Consider the following 18,802-nt stretch of genomic DNA (forward strand, 5'->3'; position numbering starts at 1 on the left):
CCCATGCACCCTCCCACCACCACCTACTCCAGTCCTGTAACCCGGAAGGTGTACACAATCAAAGGCAGAGCCACGTGTGAAAGCACCCACGTGATCTACCAACTGACCTGCCTACACTGTGATGCATTCTATGTGGGAATGACCAGCAACAAACTGTCCATTCGCATGAATGGACACAGGCAGACAGTGTCTGTTGGTAATGAGGATCACCCTGTGGCTAAACATGCCTTGGTGCACGGCCAGCACATCTTGGCGCAGTGTTACACCGTCCGGGTTATCTGGATACTTCCCACTAACACCAACCTATCCGAACTCCGGAGATGGGAACTTGCTCTACAATATATCCTCTCTTCCCGTTATCCACCAGGCCTCAATCTCCACTAATTTCAAGTTGCCGCCACTCATACCTCACCTGTCATTCAAAAACATCTTTGCCTCTGCACTTCTGCCTCGACTGACATCTCTGCCTAAACTCTTTGTCTTTAAATATGTCTGCTTGTGTCTGTATATGTGTGGATGGATATGTGTGTGTGCGCGCGCGCGCGCAAAAGTGTATATCCGTCATTTTTTCCCCCTAAGGTAAGTCTTTCCGCTCCCGGGACTGGAATGACTCCTTACCCTCTCCCTTAAAACCCACATCCTTTCGTCTTTCCCTCTCCTTCCCTCTTTCCTAATAAAGCAACCGTTGGTTGCAAAAGCTTGAATTTTGTGTGTATGTTTGTGTGTCTGTTGACCTGCCTGCACTTTCATTTGGTAAGTCACATCATCTTTATATAAGAGAGGGAAACATTCCATGTGGCGAAAATATATCTAAAACCAAAGATGATGTGACTTACCAAACGAAAGCACTGGCAGGTCGATAGGCATACAAACAAACACAAAATTCAAGCTTTTGCAACCAACGGTTGCTTTATTAGGAAAGAGGGAAGGAGAGGGAAAGACGAAAGGATGTGGGTTTTAAGGGAGAGGGTAAGGAGTCATTCCAATCCCGGGAGTGGAAAGACTTACCTTAGGGGGAAAAAAGGACAGGTATATACTCTCACACACACCCATATCCAACCGCACATACACAGACACAAGCAGACATTTGTAAAGACAAAGAGTTTCGGCAGAGATGTCAGTCGAGGCAGAAGTACAGAGGCAAAGGTGTTGTTGAAAGACAGGTGAGGTATGAGTGACGACAACTTGAAATTAGCGGAGGTTGAGGCCTGGCAGATAACGAAAAGAGGGGATATACTGAAGGGCAAGTTCTCATCTCCAGAGTTCTGACAGGTTGGTGTTAGTGGAAAGTATCCAGATAACCCGGACAGTGTAACACTGTGCCAAGATGTGCTGGCCGTGCATCAAGGCATGTATAGCCACAGGGTGATCCTCATTACCAACGAACACTGTCTGCCTGTGTCCATTCAAGCGAATGGACAGTTTGTTGCTGGACATTTCCACATAGAAAGCTTCACATTGTAGGCAGGTCAGTTGGTAAATCCATGGGTGCTTTCACATGTGGCTCTGCCTTTGATCGTGTACACCTTCCGGGTTACAAGACTGGAGTAGGTGGTGGTGGTGGTGGTGGTGGTGGTGGTGGTGGTGGTGGTGGTGGTGGGAGGGTGCATGGGACAGGTTTTACACCGGGGGCAGTTACAAGGGTAGGAGCCAGAGGGTAGGGAAGGTGGTTTGGGGATTTCATATGGATGAACTAAGAGGTTACGAAGGTTAGGTGGACGGCGGATAGACACTCTTGGTGGAGTGGGGAGGATTTCATGAAGGATGGATCTCATTTCAGGGCAGGATTTGAACCAACCTGTCAGAACTCTGGAAACGGGAACTTGCCCTTCAGTATATCCTCTCTTCTCGTTATCCACCACGCCTCAACCTCCACTAATTTCAAGTTGCTGCCGCTCATACCTCACCTGTCATTCAACATCTTTGCCTCTGTACTTCTGCCTTGACTGACATCTCTGCCAAAACTCTTTGCCTTTACAAATGTCTGCTTGTGTCTGTGCAAGTGCGGTTGGACGTATGTGTGTGTGTGTGTGTGTGTGTGTGTGTGTGTGTGTGTGTGTGTGTGTGTGTGTGTGTCGGGATTGGAATGACTCCTTACCCTCTCCCTTAAAACCCACATCCTTTCGTCTTTCCCTCTCCTTCCCTCTTTCCTGATTAAGCAACCGTTGGTTGCGTGTGTGTATGTTTGTGTGTCTAACAACCTGCCAGCGCTTTCGTTTGGTAAGTCACATCATCTTTGTTTTCAGATAGATATATATATATATATATATATATATATATATATATATATATATATATATATATATATATATATATATATATATACAAAGATGCTGTATATAAAATTTGTTATTAACAATTCGAACGAATTCAAAAGTAATAGCAGTGTACATGGCTACAACACTAGGAGAAAGGATGATCTTCACTACTCAAGGTTAAATCTAACTTTGGCTCAGAAGGGTGTAAATTATGCTGCCACCAAAGTCTTTGGTCACTTACCAAATAGCATCAGTTAAGTGTCATGTAATATTTTGTGTAGTGTAATATCTTGTATAGACACCTTTTATTAACGTGACATGTACCACATCATTACGAAATGTCGTATTCATTATCTATGGAACCAGTACTAATCTAATCTAACCTGCCTGTTAAAATACAACTTTACTTATTGGATGTAGATTCCACCTTTTATGCAAAACACTATTTTGCAAAAGATGCCCAACAATATCCAATAATTTTAACTGTAAATGCAGAAAAAATACAAGTGCTGCAAATTCAAAAGGGAATGTAACATAACATGTTCCAATCCTTGGAGACCATCATGATGGGACATACAGTACATGCTGAGTGAACGAATAAATAAAACCAATATGTACAAAACTTCTTGTTGTGGTATATTTCTTTCCAAAAAGTGGCTCAGTATAAAACGGAATTTGTTAAAATTTTTAGGTGCATGTGTATAAAAACCAACACTCTTCCACAAAGTCTCATTTCTGGGTTTGCCTATGTTACACTTTTTCACAGTCTGTGGTTTTGTTTCTTTTCTTTATCCCACTGATCTTCTGTTTTGTGTTCTGATGTGAGTCGTTGCTGAGCTTCCACATCCTTCTCTGAGACACCATCCTTCATTTCTTTCGCCATAGATTTTGGGAAATTCCACTCTTGTACTTCAGCTGATGATTTGAAGAGGTGCAGCAAGCCAGGAACTAAAAGGAGGCCTGCTGATATAAGGTAAACTTTCTTCCACTGTTCAGATGATTGCTGCAACAAATTATTGTTCATAGAAATTAATTCCTATGAAACACTGAAATGCAGCTCCTTGAAGGAGACTTAACATTAGGAATATTTTAGAGCTATTTAAGTAAACCATGTGAAGAAACAGTTACATTATATAAATAATAATTATTATTGTGTACACACAATCTACCACCAGGTTATCCATATCACTACAGGCAGAGCTCTCCAAATACAATGTCTATGATATGTTATTAAAAACTCAATGCAAACCAAATTGCTTTTGTGTGTTTAATGCAGATAGCACAACTTACGATGTAATCTATGTTGACTGTTCTACTCTAACCACCTCGTCTAAGAACATGTTTGATTTTTTTTTTTTTTTTTTGTTTTATCAGCAGTAGACTGATGGCCCAAAGCATATTTATCTGCCTAACATTCTATCTCTCAATGCTAAAGACTTCAGCAAAGGCTATAAAGATTCTGAAAGCAGTTGTAAAACTTAAACAAGCTCAAGTAGCCAAACTGATCAAATGCATCAACACAATTGTCAGTACATGGTATATCAGACAGCTACCTAGATTAGATAGTCCATAGATCATGAACAGAGCTATATAAAATTAGAAAATAAATTTTGAAAATTTAGCATTTCTGAAACTTGAATTCTTTATTATTAGTTACTGAGATGTTATACACTGTGCTGACAGTTCTTACTTCATTGAAGTGCATGTGGAATAATAAATGGGATTAGAAGCTGATTCACTGATATTACAAAAAAATGCATCTGCATGTACAGTAAACTGCAGTATGATTTGAAAGAATTTACAAGCATTTATATTTTTTGGCATGTGTGTGCATTTAAAGAAGCCTAAACAACATGGACATACGAAATTCTTATCTTAAGGTCTGATGTTTTTTTTTTCACTATTCAGTTTTCTTTCTTAAGAAAATTGAAATTAACACATTATATATTAAAAAACTAAAAACCCGCCTCAATTGCGAAAAAATCACCTAGAGTTAACCCAGGTTTTGGCGTAGATAACTACACCTCTTTCAGAACAATAAAACCCACAAGTGCCTAAGAAGACCTTTGACAATGATTAAAAGAACACCATAGCTACACATTTATAAACGAAAAAGAAAAGGAAAACCCAAACAGTACATATGTACTAAGTCAAAACCACTACTTAACTTAATGGTGTATGCTCCACCTCACACCGTCCTATGTTCGATGGGCCATGATCCGCCATAAACTGCAGCTAGAAATGGTCGCTCACTGACAAGCCCGACCCATTACCTGTGCACATGCGCAAGACAAGGGAAGTTACTTGAATGCGCATGTGCATTCCAATACGAGGAAGTTTATACATGGGTCGGGGCTAAATAGCCCATATATTCCCAACCATGGATCAACGTATATCAAAAAATGGAATGGATAGAATAAGTGATGAGCTAAATGGAAGATGAAACCTAAAAATAACCACACACGGTTGCTTATGCTAGGAAAGAAACATATATGAAGCTACCTATGACATCAGGAGGAACTCTTAAACAATACCTAAAGCCAGTAGTTGGCTGGGGGAGAAGGGGGGGGGAGGGAGGGGGCAGGTGCCTGAGGGGACGTAATCTAAAGACGTGATAAAACATGAGGTGTTCAATGCGCTAAAATCACCTTTATCGTAAAAGGAAAATGAAGATAAAAAGAAAGAAGATGAACAGCTTGACCAACCGTGCTCGCCAATCAGCGCATGCATGTGAAAAATCCCCAGATCATCAGATTTACAAGTATGAAGAGCAAATTAAAGGTGCGAAACCTTCAAAAAATTCTGTTTCTTAGTAGGAGGTGGTTGTTAAGGATATTGTCTTTAGCATGTTGCAGATGCTGAAAGATCTTCATTTCTTCCAAAACATCCAGTTTTAAGCCCTTAACCTCGGCATGAAGTAACTATATTAACTGGAGGGCTTGGCGCATGAGCCCTTTGCACAAGGTGTTCCGCATAAGTAGAGCCTTTAGTACCGTCACCGCTTCTAGTAGGAATATGTTCTTTATACCAGAGACCCAGAGCTCGTCCCGTTTGCCCGATGTAAAATTTTGGACAATCCCCGCATGTAATTTTATATACTCCTGATTGGGAAAGTTTATCGCTCTTATTGTGCAAGGAGTGGATTAAATTCCTATGTAAACTATTATTAGTAGACTAGGCGACTGAAATTATGGGCTCTGAGAAAACACCCCAATTTGTAACTTATATTGCCTATGTATGGGATAGATATCGTTGCCACTTTTCATCTAACGCATCCCCTAGCGTGGAAGAGGTAATATTATTTCTATTTATTTTCTTCTTATACATCTGTCTTACCAACTGAGGCCTATAGCCATTATTTATAACAATAATCTCAAGTGTGACCAGTTTAGTTTCTACTGCAATCTGGTGCAAGAGGGACAGCTGTAACTGAATATTAGAATGAAAAAAAGGCCATCTTACGGGCGTATGGATGGGCTGAGTCTGCAGGTATAATATTGTTAGAAAATGTATTTTTCCGAAAAATATTAAATTCAATGCTGTTCTCAATCACAGTTAAAGTGAGGTCCAAAAAATTTAATGACCTGGTATCAGATTCTCGCTCAATTGTAAAACTGATATTATGGTCAAGCTCATTAAAAATAGAAAAAAATATGGTCTACATCACTGAGAACAATCAATGATTGATAGAATGACGTCAACATATCTTTTGTAAAATTTTATTCTCCTAAGAATCTGTCACTGGCAAAAAAAAAAAAATCAGACTAAGTAATTCATAAAAATTTCTGATAAAATCCCAGCTAGGGGGCTCCCCAGAGCCAAACCTGCTGGTTGTAAGTAAAATCTCCCATTGAATGTAAAGTAGTTCTGTTTTAAAATGATCTGTAGCAGCATCATCAACTTATTGACCTCTTTATTCCAAAGTTTTTTATTGTGACACAAATTGCACTCTAGTATTTGCAGTGTGTGGTCGACCGGTACATTAGTGTATGAACTTGTTACGTCAAATGATACTAGTTTAGAATCTTCAGAGCAAGATACCTCACGTAAACTGGTAGCTAAATGAATGGAATTTTTAATGGAATAGTTTTTACTAAAAACAAAATTTTCTTTAATCTTAGTATGCAAGTATTTCACCAGCTTATGATAGGCACTTCCCGTACTGTCAATGATAGGGTGAATTGAGTGATTTAACTTATGAACTTTGAACTGACGTCTCAATTTAGGGGGCTTGGGATTCATGTTTATCAGCCCCTTCTTTCGGAACTCTATCAAATTTTTAGTATTTTGGATCCCAGTTCTAATTTCTTTTTGGAGAGTAATAGTGGGGTCTTTGTTGAGCATAACTATCTCGTTGTCATTGAAAAAAGCTTCAGTCTTGTCTATGTATTCTTGCTTTGTGGATATAACTACGAAGTTTCCCTTATTGGCTTTAGTGACAATAGCACCATTTTGTATTAGTTTGCAGTTAATACTCTAAAACCTTATTTGTGTTATCCTCTTTATGTGCACTGTGTGCGACCTTACTCATAATTTTGTAGGCCTCATACGCCAATCGGGTTTGTTTCTTGTTAGGCATTTTGGCATAATTTTCAAGTCAACTATTGTGTCTTCTAGAACTTTCGGTCTAGATTATGCATCTCACCAATAGCAGCCAGCCTTTTATATGAATTTCCAGCACAAATCGTGGAAGCATTTTTTCTTTGTGACTAGCCCTTGTTGTGGTCCTACCCGAGTTTCACATTACATCTATTTTTCCCTTAAGGAGGAGTAGCCCTAATATACTATCCAGTGTGCGATTTGTGCTTTTACCAGTGGGGGTGATGTCTTAGGGTGTTGGTATAATTATATATGTTACTAGTTTGGACCGTGGCATTGCCCATGGTTAAACAGTTATGTATAAATAGATGTTAATGCCGAAACTCACTATTCACGCATATGCACTATCAGAAAAGCCATCCCTTGTTATATCTTTAAAAGTACATTATAGGTAAAGCTTATTTACAAAATCATGTACAAACAGGTATACGAGGGGAATTCAAAAAGTAAAGGCACATTTGTGAAAATGTGTACTTATTCTGATAGAAAATTGAAACATGCGTTATTTTTCTACGTAACCTCTCTGGACTTCAATTCAGTTTTCCCAACGTTTTAAGAGTTTTTTTTATTTCATCAGGAAATACATTTTAGGTTGCATCTGTAACCAATTTTGCACCCCAGCAATGACTTCATCACCTTCAAATCATCTTCCCTGTAGTGCTTCCGTTAAGCGTCCAAACATGTGAAAGTCATTTGGGGCCAGGTCTGGACTGTATGGTGGATGTTCCAGCATCTTGAATCTGCTCTTAAGGAAATCAGAAATTTTGCTTTATTTGAATGACATCCTGAAATTCCATAGTTCTTACAGGCCCAGACGCACTCAACTCACTAATGAAGCTACTGAAGCAGGAACGTGTGAAGATCACCGTGTGTTTGGCGAACGTGAGGCAACGAACGAACAAACTAACGGCACCAATTAATTTGGAGTACACGAAGCTGGGGAGCCTGTGTGAAGCTCCACCCATGTGGTTTGCGGCTAGCAAAGTTAGCCTGTCTGATCCCATCCGACCAGTACCGTTGCTCACTTCACAGTTTGCACTACTTTCTGCTTTCATCCCAGGCGCGTTAGTCTGCACCATGCCGTTGCCAAAAGGTGGCCTAACGGTAAATGTTCGCACAGGTACTGGGCCGGTCACCACCCTGTGTCAGGACCCGGGGTGGGACTTTCAGCCCCCAACTCTGTGGTATGACTGCTGCGGTATGACTGCCACACTACTTCCCTCGCAAGCTCGCAAGTAAACGGATGACGCACCTTAGACGAAAGCAACAATGACAACATGAGAATGATGATTTAGTTCTAAATGTTTTGAAATGCTTAACTACTACATAACACTTCTTCAAAATTTATAAGCAAACATATTAATAGTATTAAAAGTAAGACTGTATTAAAAACTTTCAGTGTTCGGCTCCACAAATTTAAATTATATGTAAAGTTTTACTCCAGTGCATGGGAAATGAACATCCCAGGTTGGGATGCATAAACTAAAACCAGAGGAGGGGATGGTCTGATGCAGAGAGGGGGAAATCCCTCCATCCCCCCTGCAAATCGCACACTGATACTATCTACATTTATCATAAGGTAATTCTGTTTTTGAGTTTGCTAACTACTATAATTAGTCTTAAAAATGTTTTTAGAAACTAGTAATTTCTACCACAGATTTGTTGCATTGACAGTAATATCATTTTGTGTATTTGCTTCAATTCTTATAGAGAATTAGCAAATTTTAGCTGAACATATTAAAGGCTTTATTTAAGGTTATTTGTTCACTGTCCTGTAATAGATCATACCAGCTAAAATGCAGCCCCAATATGAATGATGTTCTGAAACACAGAATGTGTTGGCTGACAAGCATCTTGCCCTGACTACAGTCAAATGTTTGGTAGCTACTTTGAGTTGTCATTTTGGAAGAGCTCCTTGACGGTGAGTGGCATTTCAACAGGGTGGATGGGAATCAGGGAGTGCTCAGGGTGTTGTACAGACCCACCTAAGCAACAAATTTGAGGTTCTGTCTTTCACTGAAACAAATTGAGCCAACGGAACTCTTTCACCTGTTTTGGGGAAACTTTTTTTGTGTGGTACCCCTAAGGGAAATGGCAGCAAGGGACAGGAAAGGACACCAGGTGCCCTCAGTTTGTTTGCCTGGGAGGCCTTATTCAACATGTTCAAGAGGTTACTCTGGCAGCAATAGAAGGAACAGGAGGCAACTAACTGCAAATTGTGATGCATGATGGAACCAATGTTGCCTGTTTGGGCTCAGTGGTCACACTTGGGTCATTCCAGTGTCTGGTATAGAAGCTTGAGAAGACCAGCCTTGCGCCTGGAGTTTCAGTGAAACACTCAATTTTCAGAACTGTCCCCAGAACTGATCATGGCCCTTTGGTTCCAAGATGATTGGATGGACTAAAACAGAGACCTCTAAGATTCTATGACACACTAGGCTGCCACTTCCTGAACCTGGGCCCAGGTTTGAGAACTGTAGGGTCCACTGAAATGGGTCAGGTATCCTCTACACATCAGATTGCTACTTAAGTAGCTGACTGTGTGTGCGGTGCACACAAGTGCTTTTTATAATGGGCAACTCTCCATCTAATCCAGGTAATGACAACTGTAGAAAACCCAGTAGTATCAGTGTAAGAGTGAAAGAAATGCTGCCCACAGGTGAGATAATTAAAATCCTAATGTTTAACTGCTGAAGCATTCACAACGAGGTGCCAGAGACTTAAGTGCTCCTGAAAAGCAGTGGAGCTCATAATACTAGGTACAGAAAGCTGGTTGAAACCTGAAATTGATAGCAATGAAATTATTGGGAAAATTTAAGTGTATATCAAAAGGATAGGCAAATGGGAAATGGATTTGGATTATTTGTCACAGTAGACAAGAAACTCAAATCCACGAAGAGAGAAATTGATGATACAAGTGAGATTGTGTGGGCAAATCTCAGTATCAGGGGTGGGCATAAAATGGTAACTGGATGCTTTTATTGTGCACCAGACTGATCACCTGATGTAACAAAAACCCCAGAGAGAAAAACCCCAGAGAGAAAAACCCCCAGAGAGAAAAACCCCCAGAGAGAAAAACCCCCAGAGAGAAAAACCCCCAGAGAGAAAAACCCCAGAGAGAAAAAACCCCAGAGAGAAAAAACCCCAGAGAGAAAAACCCCAGAGAGAAAAACCCCCAGAGAGAAAAACCCCCAGAGAGAAAAACCCCCAGAGAGAAAAACCCCCAGAGAGAAAAACCCCCAGAGAGAAAAACCCCCAGAGAGAAAAACCCCCAGAGAGAAAAACCCCCAGAGAGAAAAACCCCCAGAGAGAAAAACCCCCAGAGAGAAAAACCCCCAGAGAGAAAAACCCCCAGAGAGAAAAACCCCCAGAGAGAAAAACCCCCAGAGAGAAAAACCCCCAGAGAGAAAAACCCCCAGAGAGAAAAACCCCCAGAGAGAAAAACCCCCAGAGAGAAAACCCCAGAGAGAAAAACCCCCAGAGAGAAAAACCCCCAGAGAGAAAAACCCCCAGAGAGAAAAACCCCCAGAGAGAAAAACCCCCAGAGAGAAAAACCCCCAGAGAGAAAAACCCCCAGAGAGAAAAACCCCCAGAGAGAAAAACCCCCAGAGAGAAAAACCCCCAGAGAGAAAAACCCCCAGAGAGAAAAACCCCCAGAGAGAAAAACCCCCAGAGAGAAAAACCCCCAGAGAGAAAAACCCCAGAGAGAAAAACCCCCAGAGAGAAAAACCCCCAGAGAGAAAAACCCCCAGAGAGAAAAACCCCCAGAGAGAAAAACCCCCAGAGAGAAAAACCCCCAGAGAGAAAACCCCCAGAGAGAAAAACCCCCAGAGAGAAAAACCCCCAGAGAGAAAAACCCCCAGAGAGAAAAACCCCCAGAGAGAAAAACCCCCAGAGAGAAAAACCCCCAGAGAGAAAAACCCCCAGAGAGAAAAACCCCCAGAGAGAAAAACCCCCAGAGAGAAAAACCCCCAGAGAGAAAAACCCCCAGAGAGAAAAACCCCCAGAGAGAAAAACCCCCAGAGAGAAAAACCCCCAGAGAGAAAAACCCCAGAGAGAAAAACCCCCAGAGAGAAAAACCCCCAGAGAGAAAAACCCCCAGAGAGAAAAACCCCCAGAGAGAAAAACCCCCAGAGAGAAAAACCCCCAGAGAGAAAAACCCCCAGAGAGAAAAACCCCCAGAGAGAAAAACCCCCAGAGAGAAAAACCCCCAGAGAGAAAAACCCCCAGAGAGAAAAACCCCCAGAGAGAAAAACCCCAGAGAGAAAAACCCCCAGAGAGAAAAACCCCCAGAGAGAAAAACCCCCAGAGAGAAAAACCCCAGAGAGAAAACCCCCAGAGAGAAAAACCCCCAGAGAGAAAAACCCCCAGAGAGAAAAACCCCCAGAGAGAAAAACCCCCAGAGAGAAAAACCCCCAGAGAGAAAAACCCCAGAGAGAAAAACCCCAGAGAGAAAAACCCCAGAGAGAAAAACCCCAGAGAGAAAAACCCCAGAGAGAAAAACCCCAGAGAGAAAAACCCCAGAGAGAAAAACCCCAGAGAGAAAAACCCCAGAGAGAAAAACCCCAGAGAGAAAAACCCCAGAGAGAAAAACCCCAGAGAGAAAAACCCCAGAGAGAAAAACCCCAGAGAGAAAAACCCCAGAGAGAAAAACCCCAGAGAGAAAAACCCCAGAGAGAAAAACCCCAGAGAGAAAAACCCCAGAGAGAAAAACCCCAGAGAGAAAAACCCCAGAGAGAAAAACCCCAGAGAGAAAAACCCCAGAGAGAAAAACCCCAGAGAGAAAAACCCCAGAGAGAAAAACCCCAGAGAGAAAAACCCCAGAGAGAAAAACCCCAGAGAGAAAAACCCCAGAGAGAAAAACCCCAGAGAGAAAAACCCCAGAGAGAAAAACCCCAGAGAGAAAAACCCAGAGAGAAAAACCCCAGAGAGAAAAACCCCAGAGAGAAAAACCCCAGAGAGAAAAACCCCAGAGAGAAAAACCCCAGAGAGAAAAACCCCAGAGAGAAAAACCCCAGAGAGAAAAACCCAGAGAGAAAAACCCCAGAGAGAAAAACCCCAGAGAGAAAAACCCCAGAGAGAAAAACCCCAGAGAGAAAAACCCCAGAGAGAAAAACCCCAGAGAGAAAAACCCCAGAGAGAAAAACCCCAGAGAGAAAAACCCCAGAGAGAAAAACCCCAGAGAGAAAAACCCCAGAGAGAAAAACCCCAGAGAGAAAAACCCCAGAGAGAAAAACCCCAGAGAGAAAAACCCCAGAGAGAAAAACCCCAGAGAGAAAAACCCCAGAGAGAAAAACCCCAGAGAGAAAAACCCCAGAGAGAAAAACCCCAGAGAGAAAAACCCCAGAGAGAAAAACCCCAGAGAGAAAAACCCCAGAGAGAAAAACCCCAGAGAGAAAAACCCCAGAGAGAAAAACCCCAGAGAGAAAAACCCCAGAGAGAAAAACCCCAGAGAGAAAAACCCCAGAGAGAAAAACCCCAGAGAGAAAAACCCCAGAGAGAAAAACCCCAGAGAGAAAAACCCCAGAGAGAAAAACCCCAGAGAGAAAAACCCCAGAGAGAAAAACCCCAGAGAGAAAAACCCCAGAGAGAAAAACCCCAGAGAGAAAAACCCCAGAGAGAAAAACCCCAGAGAGAAAAACCCCAGAGAGAAAAACCCCAGAGAGAAAAACCCAGAGAGAAAAACCCCAGAGAGAAAAACCCCAGAGAGAAAAACCCCAGAGAGAAAAACCCCAGAGAGAAAAACCCCAGAGAGAAAAACCCCAGAGAGAAAAACCCCAGAGAGAAAAACCCCAGAGAGAAAAACCCCAGAGAGAAAAACCCCAGAGAGAAAAACCCCAGAGAGAAAAACCCCAGAGAGAAAAACCCCAGAGAGAAAAACCCCAGAGAGAAAAACCCCAGAGAGAAAAACCCCAGAGAGAAAAACCCCAGAGAGAAAAACCCCAGAGAGAAAAACCCCAGAGAGAAAAACCCCAGAGAGAAAAACCCCAGAGAGAAAAACCCAGAGAGAAAAACCCCAGAGAGAAAAACCCCAGAGAGAAAAACCCCAGAGAGAAAACCCAGAGAAAACCCCAGAGAGAAAAACCCCAGAGAGAAAAACCCCAGAGAGAAAAACCCCAGAGAGAAAACCCCAGAGAGAAAAACCCCAGAGAGAAAAACCCCAGAGAGAAAAACCCCAGAGAGAAAAACCCCAGAGAGAAAAACCCCAGAGAGAAAAACCCCAGAGAGAAAAACCCCAGAGAGAAAAACCCCAGAGAGAAAAACCCCAGAGAGAAAAACCCCAGAGAGAAAAACCTCAGAGAGAGAAACCTCAGAGAGAGAAACCTCAGAGAGAGAAACCTCAGAGAGAGAAACCTCAGAGAGAGAAACCTCAGAGAGAGAAACCTCAGAGAGAGAAACCTCAGAGAGAGAAACCTCAGAGAGAGAAACCTCAGAGAGAGAAACCTCAGAGAGAGAAACCTCAGAGAGAGAAACCTCAGAGAGAGAAACCTCAGAGAGAGAAACCTCAGAGAGAGAAACCTCAGAGAGAGAAACCTCAGAGAGAAAAACCTCAGAGAGAAAACCTCAGAGAGAAAACCTCAGAGAGAGAAACCTCAGAGAGAGAAACCTCAGAGAGAGAAACCTCAGAGAGAGAAACCTCAGAGAGAGAAACCTCAGAGAGAGAAACCTCAGAGAGAGAAACCTCAGAGAGAGAAACCTCAGAGAGAGAAACCTCAGAGAGAGAAACCTCAGAGAGAGAAACCTCAGAGAGAGAAACCTCAGAGAGAGAAACCTCAGAGAGAGAAACCTCAGAGAGAGAAACCTCAGAGAGAGAAACCTCAGAGAGAGAAACCTCAGAGAGAGAAACCTCAGAGAGAGAAACCTCAGAGAGAGAAACCTCAGAGAGAGAAACCTCAGAGAGAGAAACCTCAGAGAGAGAAACCTCAGAGAGAGAAACCTCAGAGAGAGAAACCTCAGAGAGAGAAACCTCAGAGAGAGAAACCTCAGAGAGAGAAACCTCAGAGAGAGAAACCTCAGAGAGAGAAACCTCAGAGAGAGAAACCTCAGAGAGAGAAACCTCAGAGAGAGAAACCTCAGAGAGAGAAACCTCAGAGAGAGAAACCTCAGAGAGAGAAACCTCAGAGAGAGAAACCTCAGAGAGAGAAACCTCAGAGAGAGAAACCTCAGAGAGAGAAACCTCAGAGAGAGAAACCTCAGAGAGAGAAACCTCAGAGAGAGAAACCTCAGAGAGAGAAACCTCAGAGAGAGAAACCTCAGAGAGAGAAACCTCAGAGAGAGAAACCTCAGAGAGAGAAACCTCAGAGAGAGAAACCTCAGAGAGAGAAACCTCAGAGAGAGAAACCTCAGAGAGAGAAACCTCAGAGAGAGAAACCTCAGAGAGAGAAACCTCAGAGAGAGAAACCTCAGAGAGAGAAACCTCAGAGAGAGAAACCTCAGAGAGAGAAACCTCAGAGAGAGAAACCTCAGAGAGAGAAACCTCAGAGAGAGAAACCTCAGAGAGAGAAACCTCAGAGAGAGAAACCTCAGAGAGAGAAACCTCAGAGAGAAAAACCTCAGAGAGAAAAACCTCAGAGAGAAAAACCTCAGAGAGAAAAACCTCAGAGAGAAAAACCTCAGAGAGAAAAACCTCAGAGAGAAAAACCTCAGAGAGAAAAACCTCAGAGAGAAAAACCTCAGAGAGAAAAACCTCAGAGAGAAAAACCTCAGAGAGAAAAACCTCAGAGAGAAAAACCTCAGAGAGAAAAACCTCAGAGAGAAAAACCTCAGAGAGAAAAACCTCAGAGAGAAAACCTCAGAGAGAAAACCTCAGAGAGAAAAACCTCAGAGAGAAAACCTCAGAGAAAAACCTCAGAGAGAAAAACCTCAGAGAAAAACCTCAGAGAAAAACCTCAGAGAAAAACCTCAGAGAAAAACCTCAGAGAAAAACCTCAGAGAAAAACCTCAGAGAAAAACCTCAGAGAAAAACCTCAGAGAAAAACCTCAGAGAAAAACCTCAGAGAAAAACCTCAGAGAAAAACCTCAGAGAAAAACCTCAGAGAAAAACCTCAGAGAAAAACCTCAGAGAAAAACCTCAGAGAAAACCTCAGAGAAAAACCTCAGAGAAAAACCTCAGAGAAAAACCTCAGAGAAAAACCTCAGAGAAAAACCTCAGAGAAAAACCTCAGAGAAAAACCTCAGAGAAAAACCTCAGAGAAAAACCTCAGAGAAAAACCTCAGAGAAAAACCTCAGAGAAAAACCTCAGAGAAAAACCTCAGAGAAAAACCTCAGAGAAAAACCTCAGAGAAAAACCTCAGAGAAAAACCTCAGAGAAAAACCTCAGAGAAAAACCTCAGAGAAAACCTCAGAGAAAAACCTCAGAGAAAAACCTCAGAGAAAAACCTCAGAGAAAAACCTCAGAGAAAAACCTCAGAGAAAACCTCAGAGAAAAACCTCAGAGAAAAACCTCAGAGAAAAACCTCAGAGAAAAACCTCAGAGAAAAACCTCAGAGAAAAACCTCAGAGAAAAACCTCAGAGAAAAACCTCAGAGAAAAACCTCAGAGAAAAACCTCAGAGAAAAACCTCAGAGAAAAACCTCAGAGAAAAACCTCAGAGAAAAACCTCAGAGAAAAACCTCAGAGAAAAACCTCAGAGAAAAACCTCAGAGAAAAACCTCAGAGAAAAACCTCAGAGAAAAACCTCAGAGAAAAACCTCAGAGAAAAACCTCAGAGAAAAACCTCAGAGAAAAACCTCAGAGAAAAACCTCAGAGAAAAACCTCAGAGAAAAACCTCAGAGAAAAACCTCAGAGAAAAACCTCAGAGAAAAACCTCAGAGAAAAACCTCAGAGAAAAACCTCAGAGAAAAACCTCAGAGAAAAACCTCAGAGAAAAACCTCAGAGAAAAACCTCAGAGAAAAACCTCAGAGAAAAACCTCAGAGAAAAACCTCAGAGAAAAACCTCAGAGAAAAACCTCAGAGAAAAACCTCAGAGAAAAACCTCAGAGAAAAACCTCAGAGAAAAACCTCAGAGAAAAACCTCAGAGAAAAACCTCAGAGAAAAACCTCAGAGAAAAACCTCAGAGAAAAACCTCAGAGAAAAACCTCAGAGAAAAACCTCAGAGAAAAACCTCAGAGAAAAACCTCAGAGAAAAACCTCAGAGAAAAACCTCAGAGAAAAACCTCAGAGAAAAACCTCAGAGAAAAACCTCAGAGAAAAACCTCAGAGAAAAACCTCAGAGAAAAACCTCAGAGAAAAACCTCAGAGAAAAACCTCAGAGAAAAACCTCAGAGAAAAACCTCAGAGAAAAACCTCAGAGAAAAACCTCAGAGAAAAACCTCAGAGAAAAACCTCAGAGAAAAACCTCAGAGAAAAACCTCAGAGAAAAACCTCAGAGAAAAACCTCAGAGAAAAACCTCAGAGAAAAACCTCAGAGAAAAACCTCAGAGAAAAACCTCAGAGAAAAACCTCAGAGAAAAACCTCAGAGAAAAACCTCAGAGAAAAACCTCAGAGAAAAACCTCAGAGAAAAACCTCAGAGAAAAACCTCAGAGAAAAACCTCAGAGAAAAACCTCAGAGAAAAAACCTCAGAGAAAAACCTCAGAGAAAAACCTCAGAGAAAAACCTCAGAGAAAAACCTCAGAGAAAAACCTCAGAGAAAAACCTCAGAGAAAAACCTCAGAGAAAAACCTCAGAGAAAACCTCAGAGAAAAACCTCAGAGAAAAACCTCAGAGAAAAACCTCAGAGAAAAACCTCAGAGAAAAACCTCAGAGAAAAACCTCAGAGAAAAACCTCAGAGAAAAACCTCAGAGAAAAACCTCAGAGAAAAACCTCAGAGAAAAACCTCAGAGAAAACCTCAGAGAAAAACCTCAGAGAAAAACCTCAGAGAAAAACCTCAGAGAAAAACCTCAGAGAAAAACCTCAGAGAAAAACCTCAGAGAAAAACCTCAGAGAAAAACCTCAGAGAAAAACCTCAGAGAAAAACCTCAGAGAAAAACCTCAGAGAAAAACCTCAGAGAAAAACCCTCAGAGAAAAACCCTCAGAGAAAAACCCTCAGAGAAAAACCCTCAGAGAAAAACCCTCAGAGAAAAAACCTCAGAGAAAAACCCTCAGAGAAAAACCCTCAGAGAAAAACCCTCAGAGAAAAACCCTCAGAGAAAAACCCTCAGAGAAAAACCCTCAGAGAAAAACCCTCAGAGAAAAACCCTCAGAGAAAAACCCTCAGAGAAAAACCCTCAGAGAAAAACCCTCAGAGAAAAACCCTCAGAGAAAAACCCTCAGAGAAAAACCCTCAGAGAAAAACCCTCAGAGAAAAACCCTCAGAGAAAAACCCTCAGAGAAAAACCCTCAGAGAAAAACCCTCAGAGAAAAACCCTCAGAGAAAAACCCTCAGAGAAAAACCCTCAGAGAAAAACCCTCAGAGAAAAACCCTCAGAGAAAAACCCTCAGAGAAAAACCCTCAGAGAAAAACCCTCAGAGAAAAACCCTCAGAGAAAAACCCTCAGAGAAAAACCCTCAGAGAACCCAGAAAACCCTCAGAGAAAAACCCTCAGAGAAAAACCCTCAGAGAAAAACCCTCGAAAAACCCTCAGAGAAAAACCCTCAGAGAAAAACCCTCAGAGAAAAACCCTCAGAGAAAAACCCTCAGAGAAAAACCCTCAGAGAAAAACCCTCAGAGAAAAACCCTCAGAGAAAAACCCTCAGAGAAAAACCCTCAGAGAAAAACCCTCAGAGAAAAACCCTCAGAGAAAAACCCTCAGAGAAAAACCCTCAGAGAAAAACCCTCAGAGAAAAACCCTCAGAGAAAAACCCTCAGAGAAAAACCCTCAGAGAAAAACCCTCAGAGAAAAACCCTCAGAGAAAAACCCTCAGAGAAAAACCCTCAGAGAAAACCCTCAGAGAAAACCCTCAGAGAAAACCCTCAGAGAAAACCCTCAGAGAAAACCCTCAGAGAAAACCCTCAGAGAAAACCCTCAGAGAAAACCCTCAGAGAAAACCCTCAGAGAAAACCCTCAGAGAAAACCCTCAGAGAAAACCCTCAGAGAAAACCCTCAGAGAAAACCCTCAGAGAAAACCCTCAGAGAAAACCCTCAGAGAAAACCCTCAGAGAAAACCCTCAGAGAAAACCCTCAGAGAAAACCCTCAGAGAAAACCCTCAGAGAAAACCCTCAGAGAAAACCCTCAGAGAAAACCCTCAGAGAAAACCCTCAGAGAAAACCCTCAGAGAAAACCCTCAGAGAAACCCTCAGAGAAAAACCTCAGAGAAAACCTCAGAGAAAACCTCAGAGAAAACCTCAGAGAAAACCTCAGAGAAAACCTCAGAGAAAACCTCAGAGAAAACCTCAGAGAAAACCTCAGAGAAAACCTCAGAGAAAACCTCAGAGAAAACCTCAGAGAAAACCTCAGAGAAAACCTCAGAGAAAACCTCAGAGAAAACCTCAGAGAAAACCTCAGAGAAAACCTCAGAGAAAACCTCAGAGAAAACCTCAGAGAAAACCTCAGAGAAAACCTCAGAGAAAACCTCAGTTCACTTGTTGGCAAGTTCCCAATCATACTGCAATCATCAGTGGAGACTTCAGTCATCCATCAATCAATAGGGAAAGTCAAAGTTTTGTTAGCAATGAATATGATAAGACATCCTGTGAAACATTACTAAATGCCTTCTCTGAAAACTACCTAGGACAGACAGTTCAAAATCCCACTCATGATGGAAATCTATTGGAAATAAATAGCTCACCTCTTTGAGGATGTCTACATTGAAACTGGTAACAGGACCATGATGTAGCTGTGACAACAATGATTACCAAAGTACAAAGAACAACTGAAATAAGCAGAAAGATATTTATGTTCAGTAAACTAGACCAAAAAGCAGTACGGTATTATCTCAATGTGGAGCTTGAAACTTTTATCATAGGATAGGAGCATGTAGAGGAACTGTGACTCAAGTTTAAAGGAATAGTTGACC

The 18,802-nt window shown here is 41.9% G+C and overlaps 1 protein-coding gene across 2 annotated transcripts in view; it reads right to left on the reverse strand.

The window, feature by feature from the left end:
• Window positions 1-2,886: 2,886 nt before the first annotated feature.
• The window catches only part of LOC126163128 (sialin-like), a 175,909-nt gene continuing 159,993 nt past the window's right edge, over window positions 2,887-18,802 (reverse strand). For both annotated transcript variants that reach the window (XM_049920054.1, XM_049920053.1), the window contains exon 10: window positions 2,887-3,261. In XM_049920054.1, the coding sequence (XP_049776011.1) occupies window positions 3,019-3,261 (243 nt within the window). In that variant the 3' untranslated portion in view covers window positions 2,887-3,018. The remainder of the gene's footprint in view (window positions 3,262-18,802) is intronic.

This window comes from Schistocerca cancellata, chromosome 2 (assembly GCF_023864275.1).
Source record: "Schistocerca cancellata isolate TAMUIC-IGC-003103 chromosome 2, iqSchCanc2.1, whole genome shotgun sequence".
NCBI lineage: Eukaryota > Metazoa > Arthropoda > Insecta > Orthoptera > Acrididae > Schistocerca > Schistocerca cancellata.